Source organism: Furipterus horrens, unplaced genomic scaffold (genome assembly GCF_987537825.1).
Source record: "Furipterus horrens unplaced genomic scaffold, mFurHor1.1.pri manual_scaffold_11, whole genome shotgun sequence".
Taxonomy (NCBI): Eukaryota; Metazoa; Chordata; class Mammalia; order Chiroptera; family Furipteridae; genus Furipterus; species Furipterus horrens.
The window spans coordinates 21,202,998-21,228,504 of NW_028327181.1; the positions used below are offsets into that span (position 1 = coordinate 21,202,998).

Here is a 25,507-nt window from a genome sequence, read left to right on the forward strand (position 1 = left end):
TCATTTATCAAGGTGAGGGAGGTTGAATGGATGAAGACACCATCTTGCTATAGAAAATGCTTAAAGTCTAAGTAATTGGAAGTGAAGAATCTGAGTTTTATTAGTGTAATTGAGAGGCCAGGCCTGTGGCATATCTACAATAGAAATTTGGTAATGACTAAAGATGGCAATAGAGCATGAGTTTTAATCATGCAACTAGAAGATCTAAGGAATCATGTTCACAAAAACTTTTCAGTGATAGACATCACCGCTTGGACAGGCATATGTGGTTCAAAACACTACCCTCTTATCCTGTCTAGGGCTGAGTTGTCCATTATAGCAACTCTGGAGGTATTAGAAATTGGATGCCTCAGACCTGGGTAGGGTATATTAAATCTGGAAACGTAAATGAAAGTTAAGGATGGATTCATGAGCTGACTTGTTATTTTTGATTCCATCATAAGGGCTAAGATAAAGTTTAAGAGGAATCAGGACAAACCTAGAAGAGTGATTAATGGTTAGAGGTTTGTGAAACACCTTAAAAGGATAACATCTGGGAATCAAAAGGCAACTATAGTTGTGTGCTCACTGTCTATTCATTTTTCATCCCATTTCCTGAACATACAAGAAGGACATTTATTCAGCTGCTATACTCATGTCTTTACCTGTATTGAGCGAATGCCCTGGTAAAGGCTATCAGTTCATCAGTACAATGGAAGAGACATTGTTTACAGTCATGTCAGGCCCCAGCCCCCCATTAACAATTCTGTGCTCCAAGACTCACAGAAGTTGAAAGGAAGCTGACACTGGGTCAGTGCGACTTAGGCCTTTTAACAATGTGAGCCATACATCTGCAATGTTTTGCGTGTACCTAAAGTGGATCCTCAGAACCAGTGAAATGTTGAAGTGGCAGAACAGATGACTAAATCATGTAACGAGCATTTGCGTGTCACTGTCCAGCACTGCAGATCCAAGGATCAACTGGAAAGACGGGATTACTGCCTGCTTGGACCTAACAGTACAGTGGAGGAGACTGACAAAAGTGATCAAGCAAATTTTTTAAAATTATGTGTTCAAATAGCCACTATTTTCCACAGGTCTCAAAGTGAATAAGACATTGAAATTCGGAGAATGTTTAAGAGATCGGGCCATACCATCAGCCTCACTCCTGTTTTACTCATTCTCTGATTTCAAATTTAGGTGTTTTGTAGGGCTTCCAAGCTTCGGGGAAAATACTGACCATTTGACCATTTCGATAAGTAATTCTTAACCAGGGATTAAACTCAGGATCATCTCAGATTTCCCAAAATACACCACCTGTTCCTGGAGCAAATGTGATTCTAGAAACATACTAAAAATTCGAACTACTTTCACAAATTTAAAAAGCCATTGCATCAATGAAATAAAAAGATTGCTGTGAAAAGGGGACAAAATAGGAAAGTTCTTGCAAATTAAAGCAGTTACAGACATAAAATGAGATGGCCTATAAAAGTGACCCCAAGAAGGCAAGCATGGGTTCAAATTGAGGAAATCTCCCAGAACATAGAGCAAAACAATCTAGACATGGAAGAAGTTAAGAATCACAGAGGTATCTAAGAATCAAGAACCCAACATTTGTCTAATTTCAACTTAAGGAAATAAATAGAAACCTGGAGACAAGAATAAAATAAATTTCCATGACTGATTGTGAAAAGTGGAGTTTGCAGATAGAAAAGGACAGATTTAGGGCAAGAAAAATGGGGAAGAAAACAAAAAAACAAAAACCCACGTAGGTGGGATCTCTAAGGAAAAATAATTTATCAGAGAAAAATAGGTTACCTAGAAAGGAATGTGATTCACATTGGCATCAGACTTCCCAAGCACAACTCCAAATATTGGGTTGGCCATAAAGTATGTTTTTTTCCATAAAATGAAAGGCACATTTTTTATTTTCACCAATAACTACTGATTTGGATATTTTGAGTATGTCGGCTAACTCCCATGTGGTATAATATTGTTCTCAATGTTCCAATTTTGATTGCTATCAACTTTAAGTGGTCTACCCGACAGTCCTCTCCATATACAGCACGTATCTTTGTTTTTTGTGTTTCAGTTGTGTTTTTACCTTCCTTGAAATAATAAAGCATAATATGCTGAAACTGTTGTGTATGTTCTTCCATCTTCAATATTAAAATGGCTACACAAAAAATTCACCAATTTTGATTTTTAAATGCATGCTGATATGACAGCTATCACAATATAACAGAATTGTTTCAAATGAATTTCAAGACAACTAAGTGCTCCTGGAGCCATCTTACAGAAAAAAACCAAAGGAACATTTTGGCCAACTCAATAGAAGATAAAATTGTAATGCTTTGAAAAAGTGCTTTTATCTGTGCTCCTGTGTGTATGGGATAGTATGGTCCCAATTTTATTCCTGTAATTCTAAGCCTAGATTTTCCAGTGATTAAGGACAACACAAAGGCATTGTTTGCTTTCCATTCAGCTTTTCTGAAAAAGTTACAAGAAATAATTACTAATTAAAGGAAACAGAACATTGAACCAAACGACATGAAACTGGAATTAGTGCATTGAGAAGAAATCCTGGTAATAATACTGCTTTGTAGCACACTTGGAAAGGTGGGTTCTGGGGAGACCGTCAAAAAGAAAATAGGTATTACTACTCTGGTGTGCTCCAGATGAGATGTTTCTTTTGAACAACTATATGAAAGAGGCAAGTAGACACTTAAGGGAGAGACCAAAAGGTCCACAGGAATGACATTTCCTACAAAGCAAGCTAAAAATAGCTTTATTTTAAACAACTGGTAAAATAGTAGGAAGCTCTTCAGAAAGAACAAAGTCAAAACTTGGTCAGGAGAATTAACTGATACACTGAATTACTGTATAAACTCGGTTTATGATAACTAATGACTGCTGTCCTTTGATTTTACATATGGATAAGCCTTTCCTTATCAATTGGGATTAAAGAATCCTAAAAATAAGCTTAAATTTTAAACTTTGTCCTTTAGTAGTATATTTTGACGTCTGAAAGTTTCCTTTAAGAAACATGTTCAATAGTTTAAAAAATTAATGAGAACCCTATCTCAATGTTCTTGCAGCTGTACTTTTTTTTTTTTTTTACTTCAAAGGAATCTTATTTTAATTTCCCTTCCCACTTACTAAGAGAAAAACCTAACTTGTTTTGAGGAAGCATTTACTTGAGATTCTGTAACTCCTTCAGATTTTTTCCGTTTCATTCTGTTAAAATTACATTGAACACATTATAAACACAAACATCAAATGGATCCTAACGTCTGGAGGTCGGGGTGAGGCTGGTCAAGTGGATTCGGAAAAACGCACACGATTCTGCAGCACTGATTTCAATGCGCTTTCAGTTCGTTCGGTGGGTTGTACTCCTAGATGCTGTAGCCTCCGCCCCAGCGACATTTCCGTGCGCACGTGGTGCGCCTGGAGGGAAAGGAGGGCAGCTTCCGCGGGCTGAGCTGTTGAAGAGCACGGCGGCCACTGGCCGGCTCTCGGGAAGGGCGTCATGTAGCCCAAAGGACGACCTCCGCGGCCCCGGTTCCTTCGGTCAGACGCAGTCACCCCAGTCAGGACCTGAAAAGGAAACGCCCCGAGTCTGCAAGGCTGCTGTCAGCCACGGATTCCGGGAGGGGGGTCGGGCACAGCTTCTGCACCACCAGGAGGCGCCTGCGTTTTCACTGCTCACAGCTAGGAACCTTTCCCCCTATGTTAGGTAACACTGTACCTTAAAAAAAAAATAGTCTCATAACCGGAGCCAGAAGTTTGTTGTTTCTGCGGTTCCTTCGCGTAGTTTCCTCTTCTGGTCACGAGACTGGGGTCAAAGGGCCACACCTTCTCCACTGGGGACTTCCTCCGGGTCTGCGGACCGACACGTCACTCCTCGGCCCTCAACCAAACTGCTTTAAGCACGTTCTGCCACCGCTCTCTTTAGCAGTCCAATCACAGCTCAGCAGGAGCACAAAGTCCCGCTCCCCGGATGCTAAGTGACGTTTATGTTGTCCATTTAAGAAGTGGGAGCTCGTCTTTGTTCACGCCTCTGTATCTGACAGACAGTTTCATGGCCCTATCGTTCTCCAGAAGTGTCGTGTCGGCCCTGAGCCAGCCAATGGGGAGCTGTCCAGGAGGCGGATCCGGCCTTTGTCAGGGTTGAGTGCGCCGCTGAGCGGATGGCAGTGGGCGCCGAGCGGATTCCCGAGGAACGCTGGCCAAGTGAAAAGGCCGTGGGATAAAACTTGAGAATAGCGGCAGGTGCGGCCCCGGGCATTGATGAGGCTGAGGGAAGTGCCAGAGGTGGAGCTCCAAAGGCGGGGGTGGGGAGGGGAAGCAGACTGGAGAGCTCGGAGGAAGGGGCGTGGGCATGGTGTGGAGGTGGCCCAGCTTGGAAAGGTGTGCAGGTCTGGGATGTGGGTGCACTTCGGTCGGGAGTGCGTGGGCAAACTGGGATCCTGGGACTGGCCCTGGAGGGGAAGACCCCCGGGATGCTGAGGTGGCGGTTGTCTCGCGGTGGGGGTGGGAGACGGGCGGTGGGACCCGCAGGAGTGAGTGGAAGAGGGTGCAGGGGAGCGAAGGAGTGTGAGAGTGTGAGACAGGGTACAGGCACGGGAGCCACAGGCCTGCAGGCACACTTGAGGAGGAGAGCGGTTGCTACGGGTTTAAGAATAGTGCTGTTGCTCTTGCTTGCCTGAGGCTGTTCCAGAAGAGACTCGAGAGCACATTGAAAACCGCCTTACGGTCCTGCCTTAAATTACCAGCTCCTGCGCTCAGCTTTCAGGTAGAGGTTTTAGTCCTCCCCTTCCCTCTGCTTACTCCTCCAGATGTGGGTCATAGCAGCGCAGCGGTGCGAAGTGTGTTTTTTTTTTCCAAGGGTTCCAGTGAACACACGCGAACCTGAGGGATGTGGCTGGAATATTGACTTCCTGGAGTTAGGTGTTTGTTTTTTATTGCCAGATAAGGCTTTCTTTGGGGATTACAATTAGAAACACGTAAAACTGCCCTCCAGGGACAGTGAATTATGGAAAAGATGCTTGATTTCTCGCTGTTGAGCTAGGAATGCATGATTCTTCATGCCTTCCACGCAGTCCAGTGTTATTTTTGTTCTCCTAACACTGGGGAAAAGATTCGGAGAGCTGCAGTTCCTTTTTTTTCTCCCTTCCCTGCAGTCTTGAACAATGTTGCATATCCTTTATTATTATATTCTTTACAACATAGCCCTTGACCAGGTTATGGTTTAAGGCCACAGTACTGTCTTAAACAGAAATAGCTAACCCGTAAATTAGTGCTAATAAATTTTATCAAGTAATCACCATTCCCAATGGTCTACAGACTGCTTCCCTCAACATTTCATTTTAATCTGATTTTTTCCCCTGAGCGTTTCTTGCTGCAGTTGGAAACATTTTCTTTCCTCTCCGGGTTATCACCTGGGATCGGTGGCTTAAATCAGTTGTGTCAGTTACAGAGAGGCCTTGAGACAGCTGATTGGAAGCAGGCAGCAATCTGAACAGTAGTTACAGTGTGATACATCCAAGTGAAAGTGCACTGATCAATGTGTGTGTATCTCCTCGTCTTCTTGTGAGCATGATGGCTGCACCTGCATTAATGATCGGTCACGCTCTTTTAGTTGACCCCGCAGTCCCCCTGGTATTTAGAACAGAAGGAAGCTTGCAGCCAGTCCCTTGAAGCTGAAATTTACAGCTATAAATTGTGCTAATTCAGTCATGACTTCTATTTCTCCACTGTCTCCTTTCACTTCTGCACTCAATATTAATCCCTTGCTTTCTTTCATATATCTCTGCCTCTTCTTGAATATTCTGTCTCTGTATAATTATTTTGTTCTCTATTTACAGTCTTCTCTATTTTCTTTTCATCTCTTTCCCCACCCCCCACCCCCATTTTTTTATTCCTGTCTTTCCTCTTTGCACCCCACACTTGCCAGTGTTGCTTATGTACTTGTTAGCTGCTAGGGAGAGGGAAACAGGATGCTGTCGGTAGGTCTAATCATTCCTTTTGAGTCTTAACACACAGACCTGACTTGTACCTAGTTTCTTGCCCGTCAATCACAATTCAAGCAAGGCTTGGGTATTAGTATTAGCCCTGACCCTCTCAGGTGTATGCTCTGGCTCCTGTCACCTTTATGTTTCTCAACCACCATAAAACATGAATGTGAATTAGGTAAGTAGAAGATGTTCCATACTCTGTGGTCTTGATTTTTCCATTTTAGCTGTTTCCAGTGACATCTGTTGCCACCCCTCAATGCCAGGATGACTAAGCTGGGATTTCTGCGACTGTCCTATGAGAAGCAGGACACCCTTCTGAAGCTTCTCATTCTCTCCATGGCTGCGGTATTATGTGAGTTTGCGTGTGGACCACTCTTTCTTTGGGGGTGGAGAGGAGAAAATGTTGAAAAAAAAATCAAGAATGGCATTCTCATTTTTTCAGCAGATGATAATGTGTTCTTTTTACTGTTCTCCATCAGTATAATTTTATGAAGGCAAAAGGAACAAGGATTATAAAAGGACTAGTGATCATCTGGGAAAGAATGGGAAGCAGGCTATGCTAATTCTGTTTTCTCATAGGGTTGAAAGAGATACTGAGGACCCTTGGACACTGAACTTCAAAAAGACTTCTTTTTTTTTCCCAGTTTAGTCGCCTACCTTAGTATTTCTGAAAGCCTCTTTAGAGCTTCCTGTTTTAAAATATTTTAGCTCTTTATGAGTTGTAAGAATAATTTTGATTGCCTTACCTCTCAGTTTGCTCCAAAGTTAAGGTTAGTTTTTGGGAACTCAACATATATGAAATATGACTGTCAGTTGAGTATAGTATTAGTAGGTGAATGCATTATTATAGGCATTGATAATAACCAATTAAATGTGTCCTGCCTAAGTGGAAAATGTAGGTGTCATTGCTAGGAGAAAGTGAACTTCTCTTTCTTTTCTGTGGGAGGGATGGATAAATACTTTATCCATCATTTTATATTTCCTGTGACATCTCTGCTGGATAATACTATTATCTTTTTATAATACTATCTACTATTATTTTCCACGGCACCTTACCATTAAATATTAATTCTTGGTATTCACAGCATTCTCCACTCGTCTCTTTGCTGTCCTGAGATTTGAAAGTGTCATCCATGAGTTTGATCCGTGAGTACCTTTGCTTGGTCTGGTATTTTCTTTGAGAAGCATTCAGGTTCATGGGTTTTAAATTCACATTCCAGTCAGCTCTTAGTGGTGGGGATGTACTTTCTATACATAGAGTCTCTTAAACTTACAAAAATTGTCAGAGGCATTATTGTAGGCTTGCTTATCACTTAAAGCCGGCTAGGCTAAGAGCAGTCTGGCTTTGAGCTTGGTCAGCAGTTAGTGATGCACATGGAGGGAAAGGGGCCTGGTGTGTTTTCTCTGTTTAACAATTTACTATATGGTAGAAATTGGGCTTATCAGTTAAGTTTTAAGACTTGGAGGAAAATTTAAAGCTATGAGTTTGATTGGGGATTTTTGTTGATTAGATAAAAGATGCAAGTGAGAGGCATTTCCTGAGCATTCATTTTGTTCTGAGCACAATCTTACAGATTATCTCTAAAACCTAACTGCAGCCCTGTGAGATGGAGGAACACTTTATCTCCTTTTTACAAAAGAGGCTGAGGCTGGGAGAGACCATTCAGAGTTACACATTTAGTAAGGGGAGGAGCCAAGGTTTGACTTCAGGTTTATCGGTCTCTAGACACCGGAGTCACTATGTTATATTGCTTAAAGTTAAGGCTGGATTAACAATTTGGAGACCCAGAATCATAGGTTATTGAAATATCATTGATATCTTTAAAGTAGCACATTTAGTTTATGAAGCATTGGTTTAAAATGCTTCTGCATGTATTTGCAAATTTGTCGTTTTGTTTTGTGTAGATACTTGAAAGCACTTTGAAGGCATACAGATACTTTCTTTGGGATTCTCCCAAAACAGTTTATATATTTTTTTCATGAATGAGGAATCTCACATCCTTTTGTTTCTTAATGACCAGTCAGGGCTTTGTTTCAGACCCTCTAGATGGGCAGACTCTGAGGTGAGAAGGTCAGGGAAAGCAAGAGTATCTGCGCCATAGTCCTAGAGCTGCAGGGGACTGTAAAGATCTTGTGATTTGACATTTCCTCTTGCAGAGCAGAAAATTGCCCAGGGTGGGACCCTAGTCCAGACCTATTCCCACTAACTTATACTTCCTCCATCTCCCTCTGCCTATCCTGCTGTTAGGCAGAGGATGCAGTTCTGACACATGCCGGCTGCCTGTTGCCCTTATCCCTTGTCCCTTTGACAGTTACCAAAATACATTTGCTAGCAATAAACAGAAGGATAGAGATTTCTGCTTGGCTGCTAAAACTTGACTGGCCAAGGAGGAAATAGCGTTAGAGGAGTGAGCAGGAATGAGGGTTAGTCATGATCACCTTTAGTAATTAAACAGTTCCTTTTATTTATTTATTTATATTTTTGCCATTTTATAATTTTTAGGTGAGAAACTTATGAGAAGGGGTAACATAGCTTGAACCTAAAGAACTATGCCTTTCCATGCATAACACTAAGTGTTTTATAACAAATATTTTAAAATGTAGTTTACATTTTATTCTACTATATAGGTAGCATTTAGAACTATTTTACATAACATGAGAATTAAGAAGTTTGTGTTAGGGAGTGAGTTAAAAAAGGTTTATCCTGCTTATGGTGTTCAACTGACATCTTTAGAGATGCTCATTACTTGAACTTAGCCAAGCGCCCTCGTGTGGGGGGGGGGGGTGCCCACACCTCAGCTCTTTCTGGGCGCTTGAATTCTCTGGTGGTGGTAAGGCCTGCAGCCTGCCAGGCCGCTGAAGTGTCCTACTAGAGAGCTTTATTATCGTGTTAGGCTGTAGTTGCATTTCCTGGTGAGCAAAGCGGTGCTTCACTTGAGACAAGCGTGGAGCTAAAAATGAGACTTCTAGTAATATAAGGTGATTTCATGCTTGGCTTAAGTTTTGGTACTGAACTGACTTTACTGGAGTAATGGTTTGTTCCTCAGTGGTGTAACCTACGGGATACGGTGAACTGCAAATTGGTCTAAGTATCTGAGTATGAAAAAGAGGAGATATGGATCCTTTGTTTCTTGCTATAGGTACTTTAATTATCGGACTACCCGGTTCCTTGCTGAGGAGGGATTTTATAAATTCCATAACTGGTTTGATGACCGGGCCTGGTACCCATTGGGCCGAATCATTGGAGGAACAATTTACCCAGGTGAGGGACACAGGATATTTTTTTTAAACAAGTAGGTATATATATATATATATATATAATTGAACAATTTTTAAATTTCTGATATCTTCATTTTGTGACATTTGTAATTTCATTCTGAGTACAGATTCCTAAAAGTAGATCTTATATAAATAGGAAAACATGTATAGGAGAGTAGGGATGGGTGATTTTTCATAAATTCTGGACTTCTGATTGGATCCTTAGGGGAGAAATTTATAGGCCTACTGCAATTTCTGGTGGTTTGTCAAGGTCTTTTTGTCACTTTATTGACACTGGGGTGTTTCCTTTCTCTTTCCCTTAAGTTCCTTTCATTTTTTTTTTAAAGATTTTATTTATTTATTTTTAGAGATGAGGAGGGAGGGAGAAAGCAAAGGAGAGAAACACTGATGTGTGAGAGAAACATCCATCAGTTGCCTCTTTTTAAAATTTTTTATTTTAGAGACAGAGAGAGAGGGAGGAAGAGAGGGATGGAGGAGGGAGAGGAAGAGATAAACATCGATTTGTTGCTCCACTTATTTATGCATTCATTGGTTGCTTCTTGTATGTGCCCTGACCGGGGATTGAACCCACAACCCTGGCGTAATGGGACAACTCTCTAACCAACTAAGCTACCTGGCCATGGCTTTGATTGGTTACCTCTTGCATACCCCCAACTGGGGAGCTGGCCCGCAACCCAGGCATGTGCCCTGACCGGAGTTGAATTGGCAACTTCTCGGCCAGCACCCAACCCACTGAGCCACACCAGCCAGGGCTTCCCTTAGATTCTCTATCCTAGGATAACCTAATGGAGTTTCTTCTTCCTGTTACAGGCTTAATGATCACCTCTGCTGCAATCTACCATGTACTCCATTTTTTCCACATCACCATCGACATTCGGAATGTCTGTGTGTTCCTGGCCCCTCTCTTCTCTTCCTTCACCACCATCGTCACGTACCACCTTACCAAAGAGCTCAAGGTGAAGGATTTGGGGTGACAGGAGGCCTGGGAATGAGCGTTGTTGAGCCTCTCTAGTAGATGGTAAAGGGTGGGGAACTGCACCAGAGCTGGGCAGGGAGCCAGAGGCTAAAGACAGCTTTTGCTGGGCCTAATTACTGGGTTTGCTTCAGCTCCTCCTTGCAATATATGGTTTCTTATCGTTAACAACTGTCCTTTAAAAAGAACATTAGAAGATCAAATGTCAATTGCTACATAAAGGGAAAAAGCATGTAAAATGCAAAATGTGAGGTTTAGCTTTTGAAGTCCTCACAGTCTTTAAGGGAGAGGAAAATTAACTACAGGATATATTGTAAAGTGGTCAGTTCTTCCTACTGGAAAGGAACACTTAGCAATTATTCATTGATTTTTAAAATACTTATTTAAAAATTGTTAAACCTCTTGGCTTTTACAGTAGACTCAGTAATACTGAGTCTTTTTCTAGCTTTCTGCATTGCTGACCCTGGCTCTGGGAAGCTCTTTGTAGTTTGTGGCTGTGGTGTCCAGGAGAGACCTGAGAGATGTTCAACTAGTAGGAGGGTTCGGGAAACTTGAGTTTCGTTTGGAAGCTTTTTCATGCTTCTCCTTGCCTCCCTTTTTCCAAATTTGATTCTTGTTAATAGACAGGTTCTTCCTCTTCCTTGGGTGTGGGTTACATTTTGTTGTTCCTCTCACCTGAGCTTACAGATTGTCTGGTGATATTCCAAGTTGATTATCTAAGTTCCTGGAATCTTTTGTCCAGACAGGATCACCTATCTTTGTCGGCTTTTTAGTTCAAATAATAATTGTCTTCCTTTGCTTGTATTTGCATAGTGTTTAGCGGTGTAACTCGTGTGCCTCGGTATGCAGATACTGTTGGGATAGGGATTCATAAGGCTGGCGAGCCCTCAGTTCAACAGCCCATTCTGGGGCAGTGTCTGATGTCACAGCTTGCATGGTTTGTCTGTCCTTAGCATACATGTACTCAGTTTCAGACTTGGTATCATCATGGGGAATTGTTGTCAAGTTTTAGCCGTCCTTTGCTGTGAACATTTCCAGCGTTTCTAGCATCACAATTACCTTTGAAAGTGTTGGACTGTTCTCTGGGCCCATTTTAAAGAGAATGGACTAGTGGATCCTCTTTTCCTCTCTCATAGATGTATTGGTGTTAACTCCCTGTTCCCCCTCTTTTCTTACAGGATGCAGGGGCTGGACTCCTTGCCGCGGCCATGATTGCGGTCGTTCCTGGGTATATATCCCGGTCAGTGGCTGGCTCCTATGATAATGAAGGTAAGACTTAAAATGCTGAAGAAGATCTGTCCACTTCATTTTGCAGTAGAACTTCTTGAAGTGCATTAGAATCTGGGTCCACATCTATTGTCTAGCAATAGCAGAAATGGTATCTGGGCAAGACTAGAAATGGGCAGGAAGGGACTTCAGAGAAGTTAATGCTCTCTGTCTGTCACCCCCTGTAGAAAGGTTACGGGTAACTCTCCTTATGTAAGCTGTTGGACTCCTCTCTGGAGTCATAAAGACAGAGGGAATTTTTATAGTGTTGAATGGTACTCCTGTTTTAACATTATTTATTTGCATGCTTTTCCTAAGGAAGAGGAATGATGTTCTTAAAACTATAATGACTTTTATTTACCTATTTTCAATTCAGCCTATATTTATAGTGTTATTGGGAAAGTAGTGTTAGGTATTACGAAGATAGATAATGAATAAGATTATTTTCGCTCATAATTAAGGAATTATAGAGTAGATAATAAAATTATGTTGGTTCATAATCTGTTAAGGAAAATAAATACAGCACAGACTTATAAAAATAACTAATAACAGGTAGATAGTGTTGTGTGCCATGAGCAAAGTATGAGCAGAGTACTTTGGGAATGTAGTTAAAGGAGACATTAATTGAGATTTGGAGATCAGTGAAGGCTTTTTGGAAGTAGTTTAGGGTGAACCAGACCCTGTGGTTGGGGCTTCCAAAAGTCAAATTAAATTGAAGAGAGGGGCAGTCAGGACATAGGGACCAGGCTGTGGTAAGATGGAGGTAACAGGATGGCATGGGATATATTTAGCACCACACAAGCGGGAAATTAGTGCCTGGGAAGAATAGTGATGATAATGGTCAGCAGTTACTGGGTACTTGCTGTATGCGAGGGACTGCTCTAAGTGCTTTGCGGGCAGCAATTCAGTTTGTCTTCACAACACTTACAAAGTAGACGCTACTATGGACTCATTTGTAAAGAAACTGAGACAAAGAAAAGCAAAGCAATTATACTGTAAATGGGTAGTAGATCTGAGCTATGCATCCAGGCGGTTTGTTCCAGAGCAGTGTTCTTGAATATTATGCCAGTATGGCCCTTTCTTAACTCTTTGTTGCATTCTTTCTGCAGGAATAGCCATCTTTTGCATGCTGCTCACCTACTACATGTGGATCAAAGCAGTAAAGACTGGCTCCATCTATTGGGCAGCCAAGTGTGCCCTTGCTTATTTCTACATGGTAACTTTTCACTTTCTTCTCCTAGGAGTCTCTCTGTGTCTGAATACCTACTGGGATCAACTGATATAAACTGGAAGTAGCTCTTGGGCTCTGAGACCATGGAGTGGAGGCTAGAGGTCTTTATTGTCTCTTGTATCCATACAAAGACTAATATAAGGCAGGCATGGGTATCGATTGTATAATAGGAAGAGAGTGATGTTTTAACTTCTAAAGTTCTCCAGATACCATATTTCCTCTGGATATATACTGGTTGGCCAACTCTTTTTTCTGATATGTTGCCCTTAAGTTTTTCTTTATGTATACATATGTATGTGTGTGTGTCTGTACACACACATACACACAGTGACACACATATATATTTGTTTAATTTTTTTGTGTACACTTAGACTTCTTCCCTTAACTACTTCCACTTGCTCAAGTTTTGCATGTATCCCTAAGCCCTCCGTGTGAACTTAAAATAGATTTCATCTAAATTAACCTTGACAGTTGGGTGCCTATTGTTTTGTGACTTTGATGTCAGGAGCCATAGAGAACGGGATTGAGTTATAGCAATGGGTGTGAATTTGAAATTCCTATTCAAAGAAATCAGTTATTTAAACTCTTTAAGCCACTAGGCATAAATAAAGTTTATTAGTTTTTGTAAAGAGATGTTCTTTGAAAAGGTCCCAGGTCATACCCTAAAATGTAATGGTAGTGGGTGAGGAGGAGCACTCAAGGGAACTGTTCTTTCGTGTCCGGTCATAGGTCTCTTCGTGGGGAGGTTATGTGTTCCTGATCAACTTGATCCCTCTCCATGTGCTGGTGCTGATGCTCACAGGACGCTTTTCCCACCGGATCTACGTGGCCTACTGCACAGTTTACTGCTTGGGCACCATTCTCTCCATGCAGATCTCCTTTGTGGGTTTCCAGGTGAGCCCTGGGCTGAGGGGGTTTTAGCTTCTGCTTTTTCTAAGCAGCTCCAACTCGATTGATTGATCATGGCTTTTGGTAAGGCGAGTAAGACTTACAGGTCTAACCTTGGACTGGTTGTATGAACTGAAGTAACAATCATTGGTCATTAATGTCTCCTTCTAGGAGTACATTAATATTTGCTTCATGAAGTTTGAATTTAAGACTCTTAATTTGGCTTGGGTTTGAAAGAGGAGGAGAGCGATATTTTGGTTGCGCTAAGTCGCTAAGTCGATGTGAGTGATCAGAGTTATTTCTAGTCCTTTTTAATGATAATGACCCCATTCATTAGTAATGACCCCTGAACTTCTTAATGGGGCCTAAGCCAGAGTCCTTCAGGAAATAGCACAAACCTTTTAGCCACATTACCCTCCAGAGTTGAGACAGCTGTTAAATCAGAATAATATGATGTGTTTCGTTTCTCATGTTGTCTTTGAAAGTGGAATCCTTATTCAGAGGTCAGCAAGTATTTCTTCACTGGTCATCTCCTATATGCAGTTTACCAATAACTAGGAAATGTGAAAAGTAACAAGTGATTCTGGTCCTTAAGGAAGTCACAGTCTTGCTGGGGGGAAAGAAGTACATGCAGCTAAGAGTCTATTAGTATGTGGTTCTGGAAATGTAGCTCCTGGACCAGCAGCATCAGCAGTATCTGGAAACTTGCTACAGTTGCAAATTCTGGTGCCCCACCACAGACCTGCTGAATCTGAAACTCTGGGATGGAGTTCAGCAATCTCCACCCCCATCCCCCACCCCTCCACCCCCATGAGTATGATGCCTACTAGAGTTTGAGAACAGATGGTCTAAACAGAATTTTTGGAGGTGGAAGAGATCTAAAGTTCCGTGACCATGGAGGGGAGTGATGGCAGAATAGGGGGAGATGGTATTTGCATTGGACCTTGAATGATGAGAATTTCAGTGAATGCAAATTTTTGGAAAATGAGAAATATGCAATGCAGGCTAAAAGAAAATAGCTTGAGCAAAGGCCAGCGATGCGATAGAATATGTATTCTTAAGAAAATGTAGCAGGTGGATTAGACCCTTTCTAGATAGGTCCTAATTCCTTGGGGGCTTCAGAACTCATTTGACCCTTTGGTCTGAACTAGGGTCAGCATAGTTCAGGTCTGGGCCAGACCCATTCTTTTTCAGACACTGTCCTCATACACATGCTTTCACCAACAGCCTGTCCTTTCATCGGAGCACATGGCAGCCTTTGGGGTCTTCGGTCTCTGCCAGATCCATGCCTTTGTGGATTATCTGCGCAGCAAGTTGAACCCACAGCAGTTTGAAGTTCTTTTCCGAAGTGTCATCTCCCTGGTGGGCTTTGTCCTGCTCACCGTGGGGGCGCTCCTCATGCTGACAGGTAGGGGAGGCTTCTGGTTCTCAGGGTGCAATGTATATGGGTTTGGACATTGAAGAAACTCCAAAAGTACGGGTTAGGAAAGATGCATTCTTTTTATCTTACTTCTCTTTATTTTAAATGTACAGAGTCCTACTTCTTCAAGATTCATTTCACTTATCAGCCCAGTGTTTTGATTCAGAATAGCAAAGGATGTCTTGGTAGAGGAATCACACTCTGTGAAAGGACTGTATATGACCTTGCTAATTGTTTTATGTTGATAGGATGGGAGAAATCCTAACATTGCCTGCCAGACCCTACCTCATGGCCTCATCTAATCCTCTAGGCACTAAACCACAGCTGTTTAGTTTGGTTGGCATGCCATGTTTTCCTCACTTCCACTTCTCAGAGGCTGATTTGATTTGCCAAGCTTCTGTGTAGTATTATCTAATTTAGAGCAGCACGAGAGGGCCTAGGTGACTTAGTTTATAGAGTTGGCCTTGGTTTGACCAGATTGGGCCTAAATCCTTTCCAGAAAGCCATATTTTTTTTTTTGCTTGCTATGCTGACAAAAGTACTCTCAAGTTTGAAAAAAAGGAAGGAGTGAAATTTTATGTATTGCTAGCATTTAAATAAAAACCTAGTCCTTCCCTGTCTCAGAGAATCTAATTAAAATGAGAAGTTGTGATTAGTTAGGATTATTTTGTTTCAGTAGTGATTGTGAAATATTTGCTGCCTCTTTGCTGCCAGGAAAAATATCTCCCTGGACGGGCCGTTTCTACTCTCTGCTGGATCCCTCTTATGCTAAGAACAACATCCCCATCATTGCTTCTGTGTCTGAGCACCAGCCGACGACCTGGTCTTCATACTATTTTGACCTGCAGCTTCTTGTCTTCATGTTTCCAGGTCTGTCTGCCTTGTGTTCTGAAGTGGCCTTCTTTGTAAGAATCACCATTTGTATCAAAATAAGTAAATATACCCTCGTCCTTGTGTTTTTGTTTTTTGCCTGTTTACCTCCTGCAGTACAGAGATGGCCAAGCACTTGTTTCTGATATTTGAAGCAGAGTAGATGTTAGAGTTGAACAGTTGCAGATCTTGGTACATTCAGAGAGAGTCTCACAGTTTTCTGTTCATTTTTAAGTTAAAATTCAACCCTAATTCATATTCAGGTGTTTTTTTTTAAGTTATTATTATTTTTTTAAATACTTATAGCTTACCTTCCAACCCTGACTCCTCCCCATTTATTTATCTTCTTGGCAGTGTTGAGATCCAGATTAGGCGTGGCTGACTGTAAAGCCTCTTCTAACGTACCTTCTGACCAATCCAGATATGTTTTAGAATTTACCAGTTGTAGAGCGCTCCCTTTTCTTTCTTTCTTTTTTTAATAAAATAACTTTTACATTTTTTTCTTGTTATGAAACTAAGTTATCTATTATAAAAATATACACAAGTTGAAAAAGTTAAAAATTTCAGGAGTTCTCACCGCATATCTGTTGCTACTTTAACATTTTGATGCATATTCATCCAGTTATTTATTAAGTAAAAATGAGATGATACATTTTTCCCCCTGACTTTTCATTTCACAAAGAATCATAATTTCTGGTTATATTATTTTAAAAAAATTATATATATATATATATTTTTTTTTTTTTTAAGTTACAGACCTATGTAGAGGGCAAAGGAGAAGGTGCAGCAATATTTTAATTAATGAATTGCACTCTATTATACAGATCTTCTATAACTTACCTCCTTAATGTTGGACATTTAGGTGGTCTCTGCTTTTTTGCTATGTTAAAGAGTGCTGTAGTGAACATCTTTGCACATATCTATGACTTAGTTTTAGCTGCTTGCTTCTTTTTGCTTTTATTTTGCAGTTGGTCTCTATTACTGCTTTAGCAACCTGTCTGATGCCCGGATTTTCATCATCATGTACGGTGTGACCAGCATGTACTTTTCAGCTGTAATGGTGAGTAATTCCCTTGGTCTGAGCATACCTTTCGACTCCTAACTCTCAGGTGCTTTTTGCTTCCTGCGTAGCAGGAGTTAGAAAGTCCTGATGGCTGTGCAGGTGCTTCCTGCTGAGCATTTGAGAGCTGAGTTATGAAGCGACTCACTGTTACTGTTCCTTCAGAGGAGTGTGTGAGGCACTCCTGCGTTCTGGCTGGGAGCCCACCCTTCTTATATTCACACCTGTGTGTTAGGGGGAGGCACTTCTCTACTTGCTGGAGAAAGTGACCCTGGGCAGGTTCCGTCCCCTCTCTTTCTGGGTGTCATACACAGGGAGATGTTTTGTTTGTTTTTGTTTGTTTTTTAAATGCCTGGGAGGATTGTCCAGTGCTAGGTTGTTTAAAACAGGAGAGAGTTTATATATTGTAACAAGAATGTTTCTCATGCTTTTTTGATCCCAAAACACAGTTAAGAAATACGTTTTATAAAATTATAAGGTAAATTAACATATTAAAGTTGTTGCGAATTCTTCCCCAAAATTAAAAAAATAATTTTATATTATATTACTTAGGACATATACATGTATAAGTATATATATAGCTGAAAAATGAAGTTTAAGAAATATATACTTATACTTCTACTACTGTAGATTTATCAATTATTTTTCTCTTCTGTTTTGTTCTGTTTCATTAGAAAGTCATGTTTGTTGAAAACCCCCAGATTGGTATCATAATCTACTTGTAGGTTGAAATCTGTAGTTTGTAAAACACTGATTAGAGTACGATCTCTTTTAGGTGCGTCTAATGCTGGTGTTGGCACCTGTTATGTGCATTCTTTCCGGCATTGGAGTCTCCCAGGTACTGTCCACTTACATGAAGAATCTGGACATAAGTCGTCCAGACAAGAAGAACAAGAAGCAACAGGATTCTACCTACCCGATTAAGAATGAAGTGAGAATTAAGCACCACTCAGTACAGGCTTGAGAAACTGTGTGTGCATATAGTGTGTGTGTGTGTGTGTGTGTGTGTGTGTGTGTGTACGCACGTGTATATATGTATTTTTGGGGGGTAAGGGAGTAAAGTAGAGGACCATCATAAGTGGTCAGAATTAACTCATAGAGCCCCTGACTTGTTTTGATTCATCTCCTCTATGCTATTGACTATGGGTAAGAAGCTGTTCTGTGCTGTGTAAATTTAATTTGGTTTTATAACACAGTTTTTCCGTGTTCAGGTGGCAAGTGGAATGATACTGGTCATGGCTTTCTTTCTCATCACCTACACCTTTCATTCGACCTGGGTGACCAGTGAGGCCTACTCTTCTCCCTCCATTGTGCTGTCTGCTCGTGGTGGGGATGGCAGTAGGATCATTTTTGATGACTTTCGAGAAGCGTACTATTGGCTTCGTCACAATACACCAGAGGTGAAGATTTGGGAGGAGCAGCATTGTTGGGTGGAGCAAAGGGGGAGACGTTTGATGTTAGAGTGAATGGTAGCTTTTAGATGGGTGGAAAGCCTGGAGAAATTGTAACTATAGAGCTCTACTGTTGACTGAGCCTTACAGGTCACCTCCATTCAATTTAGGATTTCTTCCGTAGTGACCCTGACTGGTGGTTACCTGCACTGCCCATATTCTCAGCCTGGTGATCTTATGCTGAGGTAGAACGTCCAATTATAAAAGGAGAAAAGTTACAGACGAATAGTACATGTTCATTGTAGAAAAATCAGAAAACAGAAACAAGAAAACAGATAAATTGTCCATAAAGTGATCACCTAATGATAACCACTTTTAACATTTTGGATTATGCCTTTTGAGAACCTGAAATGATTGCCTTTGCAGTAGCTATTAGAAATAGCACTTCTCAGTTAGATTTGTAAAGAGTCAAAACTTTAAGAATGTTTTAATCCTTTCCCATTATATCCTGTGGTTTGTGTTTTCTCCCATCCTTATAACTGATTTTTGTGATACTGTTAAGACCATTTGTTTAATACAGTTATCTGATGGTGCCAATCTATTCATTTGGAAATATCAAACAGCCCCTTACACCTTCCTCTCCATTATACTTGTTTATAAAAGGTGAGCTGCAATGAAAGCATTGGGAAGGTTGGATTGTATAATTTGCACTGAGATTTTATGATTTTATGGAAATGTAGGACCAGGTGCAAAGATTTATTTTCAGGTTAGGTGTGCGGTATTTTGTGAAGATGTTGATTAATTATCCACGCCTCGTTTCCTCTCAGATGCCCTTCCTCTCCATCTCTTGGATGTGATTTTTGGAGGCAGGGAAAAGCTTATTTTCATTTCCCACCTTCTTTCAGGATGCGAAGGTCATGTCATGGTGGGATTATGGCTATCAGATTACAGCCATGGCAAATCGGACGATTTTAGTGGACAATAACACGTGGAATAATACCCATATTTCTCGAGTAGGGCAGGTAAGGGAAAGGGATCATTTGTGTGTTTGGCCCACAGGGTCTAGTGGGGAGTATTTCTCCATGAGGTAGCCTATGACCTGGAACTTTGCTCTGAGAAATGTGTATGTATTTTTCTAGGCAATGGCATCCACAGAAGAAAAAGCCTATGAGATCATGAGGGAGCTTGATGTGAGCTATGTGCTGGTCATTTTTGGAGGCCTTACCGGATATTCCTCTGATGGTAATGTACTTGGTTTTATTTCTAGCTATAGGGCATAGACTCAAGAAAACTAGATGACGCTCCTATTTTTCTGTTCTTTTACTGTTAACATATTTTCCTATTTGGGGAAGTTCCTCAGTATTTGCAACTTGACTTTTGGTTATTTTGACTTCTTTCTTTTTTTTTTTTTTTTGCAACAAGTAGGAAGTAAATGTAAATATTCCTCATACAGGTATGGCATGCTATACTTATCTTAAGACCTAGGAGTAGTTCCACAACCAGTAAACAAACAACATAAGGCTTCTGAAAATGAATTTAAGATTTAGTATTCTTTAGTGGGTTTAAGCCATAGAATCATCTGCCAGCTTAAAATGTTTTATATACATTGTATATACATACACATGCATATGTATATATAGCATATGTTACCATGTTCCCTATGATTATGAACAAAACCATAGTTTTAGAAGAATCATTCAAATATTGATCTCAGCCTAAAAGCATTTTTTTTTAATTAAAGCAATACCTTTTCATACTTTAAAATGTTAAACACTTCTGAACCTACAGCATCTTATAACGTCAGCTCCCAGAGGCAAAGAGAGTCCCAGAGTAGTAGTACTAGTTTGCATTCCTACCAGCAGTGTGTAAAGTTCTTGGTTGCTCTACATCCTTAAGACACTTCGTATTACAGATCTTTTTCATTTGTGCATATGTGTAGTGTTCATACAAATGTTTGAATAATGATGAAGCAGCTGCTCCCTTATAATAAATTGGTCATGTAGGACTATAAAAGTGTGAAAATATTGTTCCACTTACTGATGCATTCATTGGTTGATTCTTGTATGTCCCTTGACCAGGGATTTAACCCACAACCTTGGTGTATTGGGACGACACTCTAACCAGCCCAGACAGGGCCACATCTCCTTTAAACTCCTCTGGGATGTTAGTGTTAGGGACAAGATTTTGTTCTTTTGCAAGTCATGTTTATTTCACGTTATTTATTTTTTATTTTCTATTAAATGCTTACAAAATCTAAAAAAATGTTCAATCTGATCATTGTCCAGATTCTCGTATGTCAGAATTTGACACAATACTTTTAACTTCTGCTCTTTTGTAAACAGCAACATTATTTATTAAATGCTTAGGAATAATAGATTAAATGCTTTGCGTACTCCTACTCATAATACTGTAGCAGCTGTATTGTTGCAGATATTGTCATTTTTCTAATTTAACAGATGAGGAAACTGAAGCCCAAAGAGGTTAAGTAACTTGCCGAAGGTCACCCACCTAGAATTGGCACTGCTGGGATTCAAACCCAGGCAGTTTAGATCCAGAGTGTGTGTTCTTCACCACTGTGATATACCCTGGGACTCTTTGCAGTAGGGCATTAGGAATATTTTTTTTCTTATGGATCAGTAATACTTTTTATACTGACCATCATTTCCCTAAATGCCTGTGGGGGAGCTACAGAGAACCTGAGTTGATAGTGGTATCAATATTTTGACATAGGAATGTTAATTTCTCATAGACATGCTCTGGGGATTTGTGACTTTGCAACTATAGGTCAAGAAAGGGAGTGTGTTCATGTCTTCTGTACCTTTCTGGTAAAGCTGCTGCTTAAGAGGTCAATACTGTCCAACAGAAATACAATGGAGACACATATATCATTTAAAAATTTCTGTTGGTCACATCAAAGTAAGTAAAAAGAACTGGGAGAAATGAATTTTATTTATTTACTTAAACTTTTTTATTTACTTCATTGGGGGTGACAATGGCTAATAAAATTACATGAGTTTCGGGTGCACGATTCTATAATACATCATCTATACATCATATTGTGAGTTCACCACCCCAAGTCACCATTTATCCCCTTTCCCCTCTCTTACCTCCCCCCACCCCCTAGAAGTGAATTTTAATTTATTTAACTGAGTATTGTTATTTAACATGTAATCAAGATATTTTACACACTTTGTTTTGGACCACGTCTTAGAAATCCAGTGGGTATTTTGTACTTACAGCACATCTTGATTTGGACGAGCCACATTTCAGGTGTCAGTGGCTACATGTGGCTGGTAGCTACTCTGCTGGACATCCTAGCCCAGCCAATACCTAGGACTAATTTCAGTTGTGACCTAAGTCTGGACCAATAGTATAGGATTTCAGGAGTCTGATAATCTGTAGGACAAGCTGTATATTTTGAGGAAAAGAGTTTTGCCCACACATTGTCTTCCCAATTTTTATATATGAGTTAAATGGTACCATTCCCCATTAGAAAAATATTTGGGGAATTTCCTTAGAAATAGTGACCTTTTCTTTAGGTGATTTAGCTCCAACAGCCTTTGTGGTGGAGCAGTTCTTCCTTTTCCTTTCTTCGCCAGACATCAACAAGTTTCTGTGGATGGTCCGGATTGGAGGGAGCACAGACACAGGCAGACACATCAAGGAGCATGACTACTACACTCCGACTGGGGAGTTCCGTGTGGACCGCGAGGGCTCCCCAGTGCTGCTGAACTGCCTGATGTACAAGATGTGCTACTACCGCTTCGGACAGGTCTACACAGAAGCCAGTGAGTGATTCCTAACAACATTCATAACAGTAGTAAGAACAGGGGTAGCTACACAGTTTTATTCATATGCCTGGCGCTGTTCTAAGTGCTTTACATCTATTAACTCATTTACTCCTGACAATAACCCAAAAGGTAAATACTAATATTATCCCCATATTATATATGGTGAAATTAAGGTACAGCTAGGATACCCAACTGCCCAAAATCACATAACTAGTAGCAGAGTCAGGTTAAACTCAGTCAGTCTGGCTCTCGGGTCTGTGCTTCTACCTATTACTTTTTATTGTCTCTCAGGAAAAAATCTTGCAATGGAGAAAGGAATGAAGCGGGATAGAATAGAAAAAGGACTTTTCATTTCTTTAGATAAATACATTGAGAGTGATTTGATTAGGTTAAGTCTTTCTTTCTGACTTCAGTTTCTTAGTTCTGCACTAGGGACAATTTCGGGACCAGATATAAGCCCTTGACTTCTGATAGGTTTTTCCGTGATCCATGGAAGGGTTACTGGTGTATCACAGAGGCCTCCGGGTGGCAATCCTCAGGAATAGAGGGGCTTGGGCACCAACCCCGACCTCTTAGAAGACATGAGGAGAAGCATCATCTTGGAGAGGACTTGACTTAGGGTAACACTGGGTTAGCCCTTAAAACCTGATGCCCTTTTCTGCAGGTCTGCTCTAAACAAACTACGGGCTAAAGAATGACATTCCCATGAGTGGACGATGTACCACATTGATTTCCTCTTTCTTTAGGATATCAGCACTATAGAAAGAAGTGTGTCTTTTTTTTTTTTTTTTTGTCCCTTTCTAGAGCGCCCACCAGGCTTCGACCGTGTGCGGAATGCTGAGATAGGGAATAAAGACTTTGAGCTGGATGTCCTGGAGGAAGCGTATACCACCGAGCACTGGCTGGTCAGGATATACAAGGTGAGAACGCTGCCGTGCTGTTTGCAGGTCGGTGCCGGTGCTTACAGGTGGGCTACACAGTTCTAAAATCGGGGCATTTCTAATGTCTGAAAAGTAGCTTGCAACTCAGAACTTTACAATTTTTATTTTACATTATTCTGAGAGTAGAAACCCCAGTCACTAGCTGTCATTTTGGCAGGGGTTACAGTGATATTTTTCCAGTTGGGGTTGAACTTGATCTGTTTTAGTGATTATCAGGCTTTGGGGGAGGGAAAGAAAGTGCGTGTTCGTGTTTGGAACTACATTTTCTTCTCTCCTGCAGAAGAATTTATGGCATACAGTCACAAATCAATTGTTATGTGTCTAACATAAGATTGAGAACCCTTGATATGTTTGGACGGTGGGTCACTTACACTACTCCTCACAGAGGTATTTCAAAAGGCTACGCAGAGAGTAGCGAGTGTCCAACCAGTGATTGTTTTAGTCACAAAGCCAGACCAGGGTGAACCAAACTTGGTAGAGAAGCTCTCCCAAGTTGACCTGATTGTAAATATTAAACCGACATCTTTATGTTGCAGGTAAAGGACCTGGATAATCGAGGCTTGTCAAGGACATAAGTATTACATCCAGCTCTGATATGCTTCACACTGAGAGCGGCTCGTTTAAGAGGCTGAAGTCGTTTTTGAAAGATGCAGTTTATGAGAACAGAACACGATGGGATTAGAATTGTCTGGAAGTTTTGTCCTGGGCAGTATGGGCTGGGCCAAATGCAATGATTTTTATAATTCTGAGCAAGTTACCAAATGAAATGTCATGGCTTTACTTTGGTCAATTAAAGGGAGGGATTTTTTTTTTTTTTTTTAATGTGCCTTAGTTGTTTTTACTTTTGACCGATTTGGGGAAAGCAAAAGTTTATGCTGGGCTGATAGAAGGACAAAAAGCAGACCTCATCCGTGTGTTTAGCTCCCTAAATCAGCTATGCAGGGGCATTCTGTCTTTCTCAAACCAGGAAAGCGCTTAAGGATTGAGTTAGATCCTACATATACAAACAATTTTGTCATTTCAAAAAGTGCAGCACCGAACTCAGCACCTTGCAATAGTGGGTGCTCAATAAACTCTGTTGAATGAGTACACGTGGGACTAAAGGAGTGCCATTTCTGGGTTGGAATGGCAGCTGGGGTGCCATTGCCTCTGTTCTCGACATACTTAGTCCTTGGAAGCTCTGACTGGATGAAGGAGAGAGGGTGGCTAGCCGACCTTATCTTAATATTCTTTGGGACTAGCTAGGTGGGGGGGGTGTTGTTTGTTTTTTGTTTTTTTTTTAGCAGGAATAAATCAAGTGAGAATAAATCAGCAGTTTTGAAAACTCAAGGCAAACGGTGAAATTATTATTCTCATTGTCAGTGGAAGAAGAAACTCCGCCAACATTATGTAGAAAACTTGATCAGCAGGTATTTTTGAATCAGCTAAATTATAACCGTGCCTATCTATTTGAAATCTAGCTCTTTAGGATTCTCACTTATCCACAGTATAGCAGATGTGTCTGCTCACTTCCTTTAGTTTATGCACTAAAACTCTTGTTGTTATTTAAAGGTGAGCTTCTTTATCCCTTAGTCTCTGCCTAAGGGATAAAGTCTCTGTGTTGTTATCAGATACCACTAACAATCTCAATGATCTGGCTTTCACATTCTTGCCAAATAAGCTGCAAGTTAGAAGGAGGAATTGCTATCAGTAATACCTGGAGAGCAGAGCTAGCCTGGCTGCAGTAAAGGGCAAGAGAAATGTAAAAAATATATAAACTCAAAGCACAGTAGCCTCATGGATATTTAATGTCAGAATAAACAGCCTTATGTTCAGTATAGTAGGACATTGTATTTTATAACATAAGACATATATTAGTGATGTATATAAACCTCAAGTCATTTTTAAAAATACAAGGTAACTGTTTAGTGTTACCTGTTGAAGAAACAGGAGCAATTATATGGTTTTTAGATAAATCAAAATGGTGCTCCTAGAGGGTATACTCAGGTATACTTAAGTACCCAGGAGACAACCTTCCAAACCGATTTATATACCGAGTGCTTCAACTGTGTGTGAGATTTAGATTGACGTAATATTTGATTAACTATATGTAAATATATTATTTGATTTATGTACAGAATATCTCCCTCATGGAAGAGGTTATTTTGAGTTTTATTTTTTTAATTTCTTTTTACCAACATGAATACCATTTAGAGATCACTAATGATCTTCCTCTACAATATGGGATAACTATAGTTGTTGCTTTGATTATTTTAATTTTGTTACTTTCTAGGCTGCATGAATCTATCTTTGAAAAATTAACTTCTCATTTTCATTGTTACTGTACACTTAGTGTAAAAAAAAAACAAACCATCAATTCTAAAAAGTAACAACAGTGTTTTCTGTTCCCCGAGGCAACCTC

The 25,507-nt window shown here is 40.5% G+C and overlaps 1 protein-coding gene and 1 long non-coding RNA gene across 2 annotated transcripts; one reads left to right on the forward strand and one right to left on the reverse strand.

Annotated features, from left to right (window-relative positions):
* Positions 1–3,194: 3,194 nt before the first annotated feature.
* Positions 3,195–3,880, reverse strand: LOC149997240 (uncharacterized). The gene is made up of 2 exons (XR_016514179.1): positions 3,728–3,880; positions 3,195–3,576 (listed from the first exon to the last, which is right to left on the reverse strand). It is a non-coding gene; the product is annotated as an uncharacterized LOC149997240 (long non-coding RNA).
* A 261-nt stretch (positions 3,881–4,141) lies between these two features.
* On the forward strand, positions 4,142–24,197 carry STT3A (STT3 oligosaccharyltransferase complex catalytic subunit A). Its single transcript, XM_090292761.1, has 18 exons — positions 4,142–4,251; positions 6,221–6,348; positions 7,082–7,142; positions 9,137–9,258; positions 10,086–10,231; positions 11,427–11,517; positions 12,624–12,730; positions 13,475–13,639; positions 14,861–15,041; positions 15,768–15,923; positions 16,892–16,983; positions 17,759–17,914; positions 18,195–18,383; positions 19,280–19,396; positions 19,514–19,616; positions 21,974–22,162; positions 22,970–23,085; positions 23,643–24,197. Exons 2-18 carry the CDS (start codon positions 6,261–6,263, stop codon positions 23,679–23,681), a joined length of 2,118 nt encoding a protein of 705 aa, XP_090148887.1. The 5' UTR covers positions 4,142–4,251; positions 6,221–6,260; the 3' UTR covers positions 23,682–24,197.
* Positions 24,198–25,507: the final 1,310 nt, after the last annotated feature.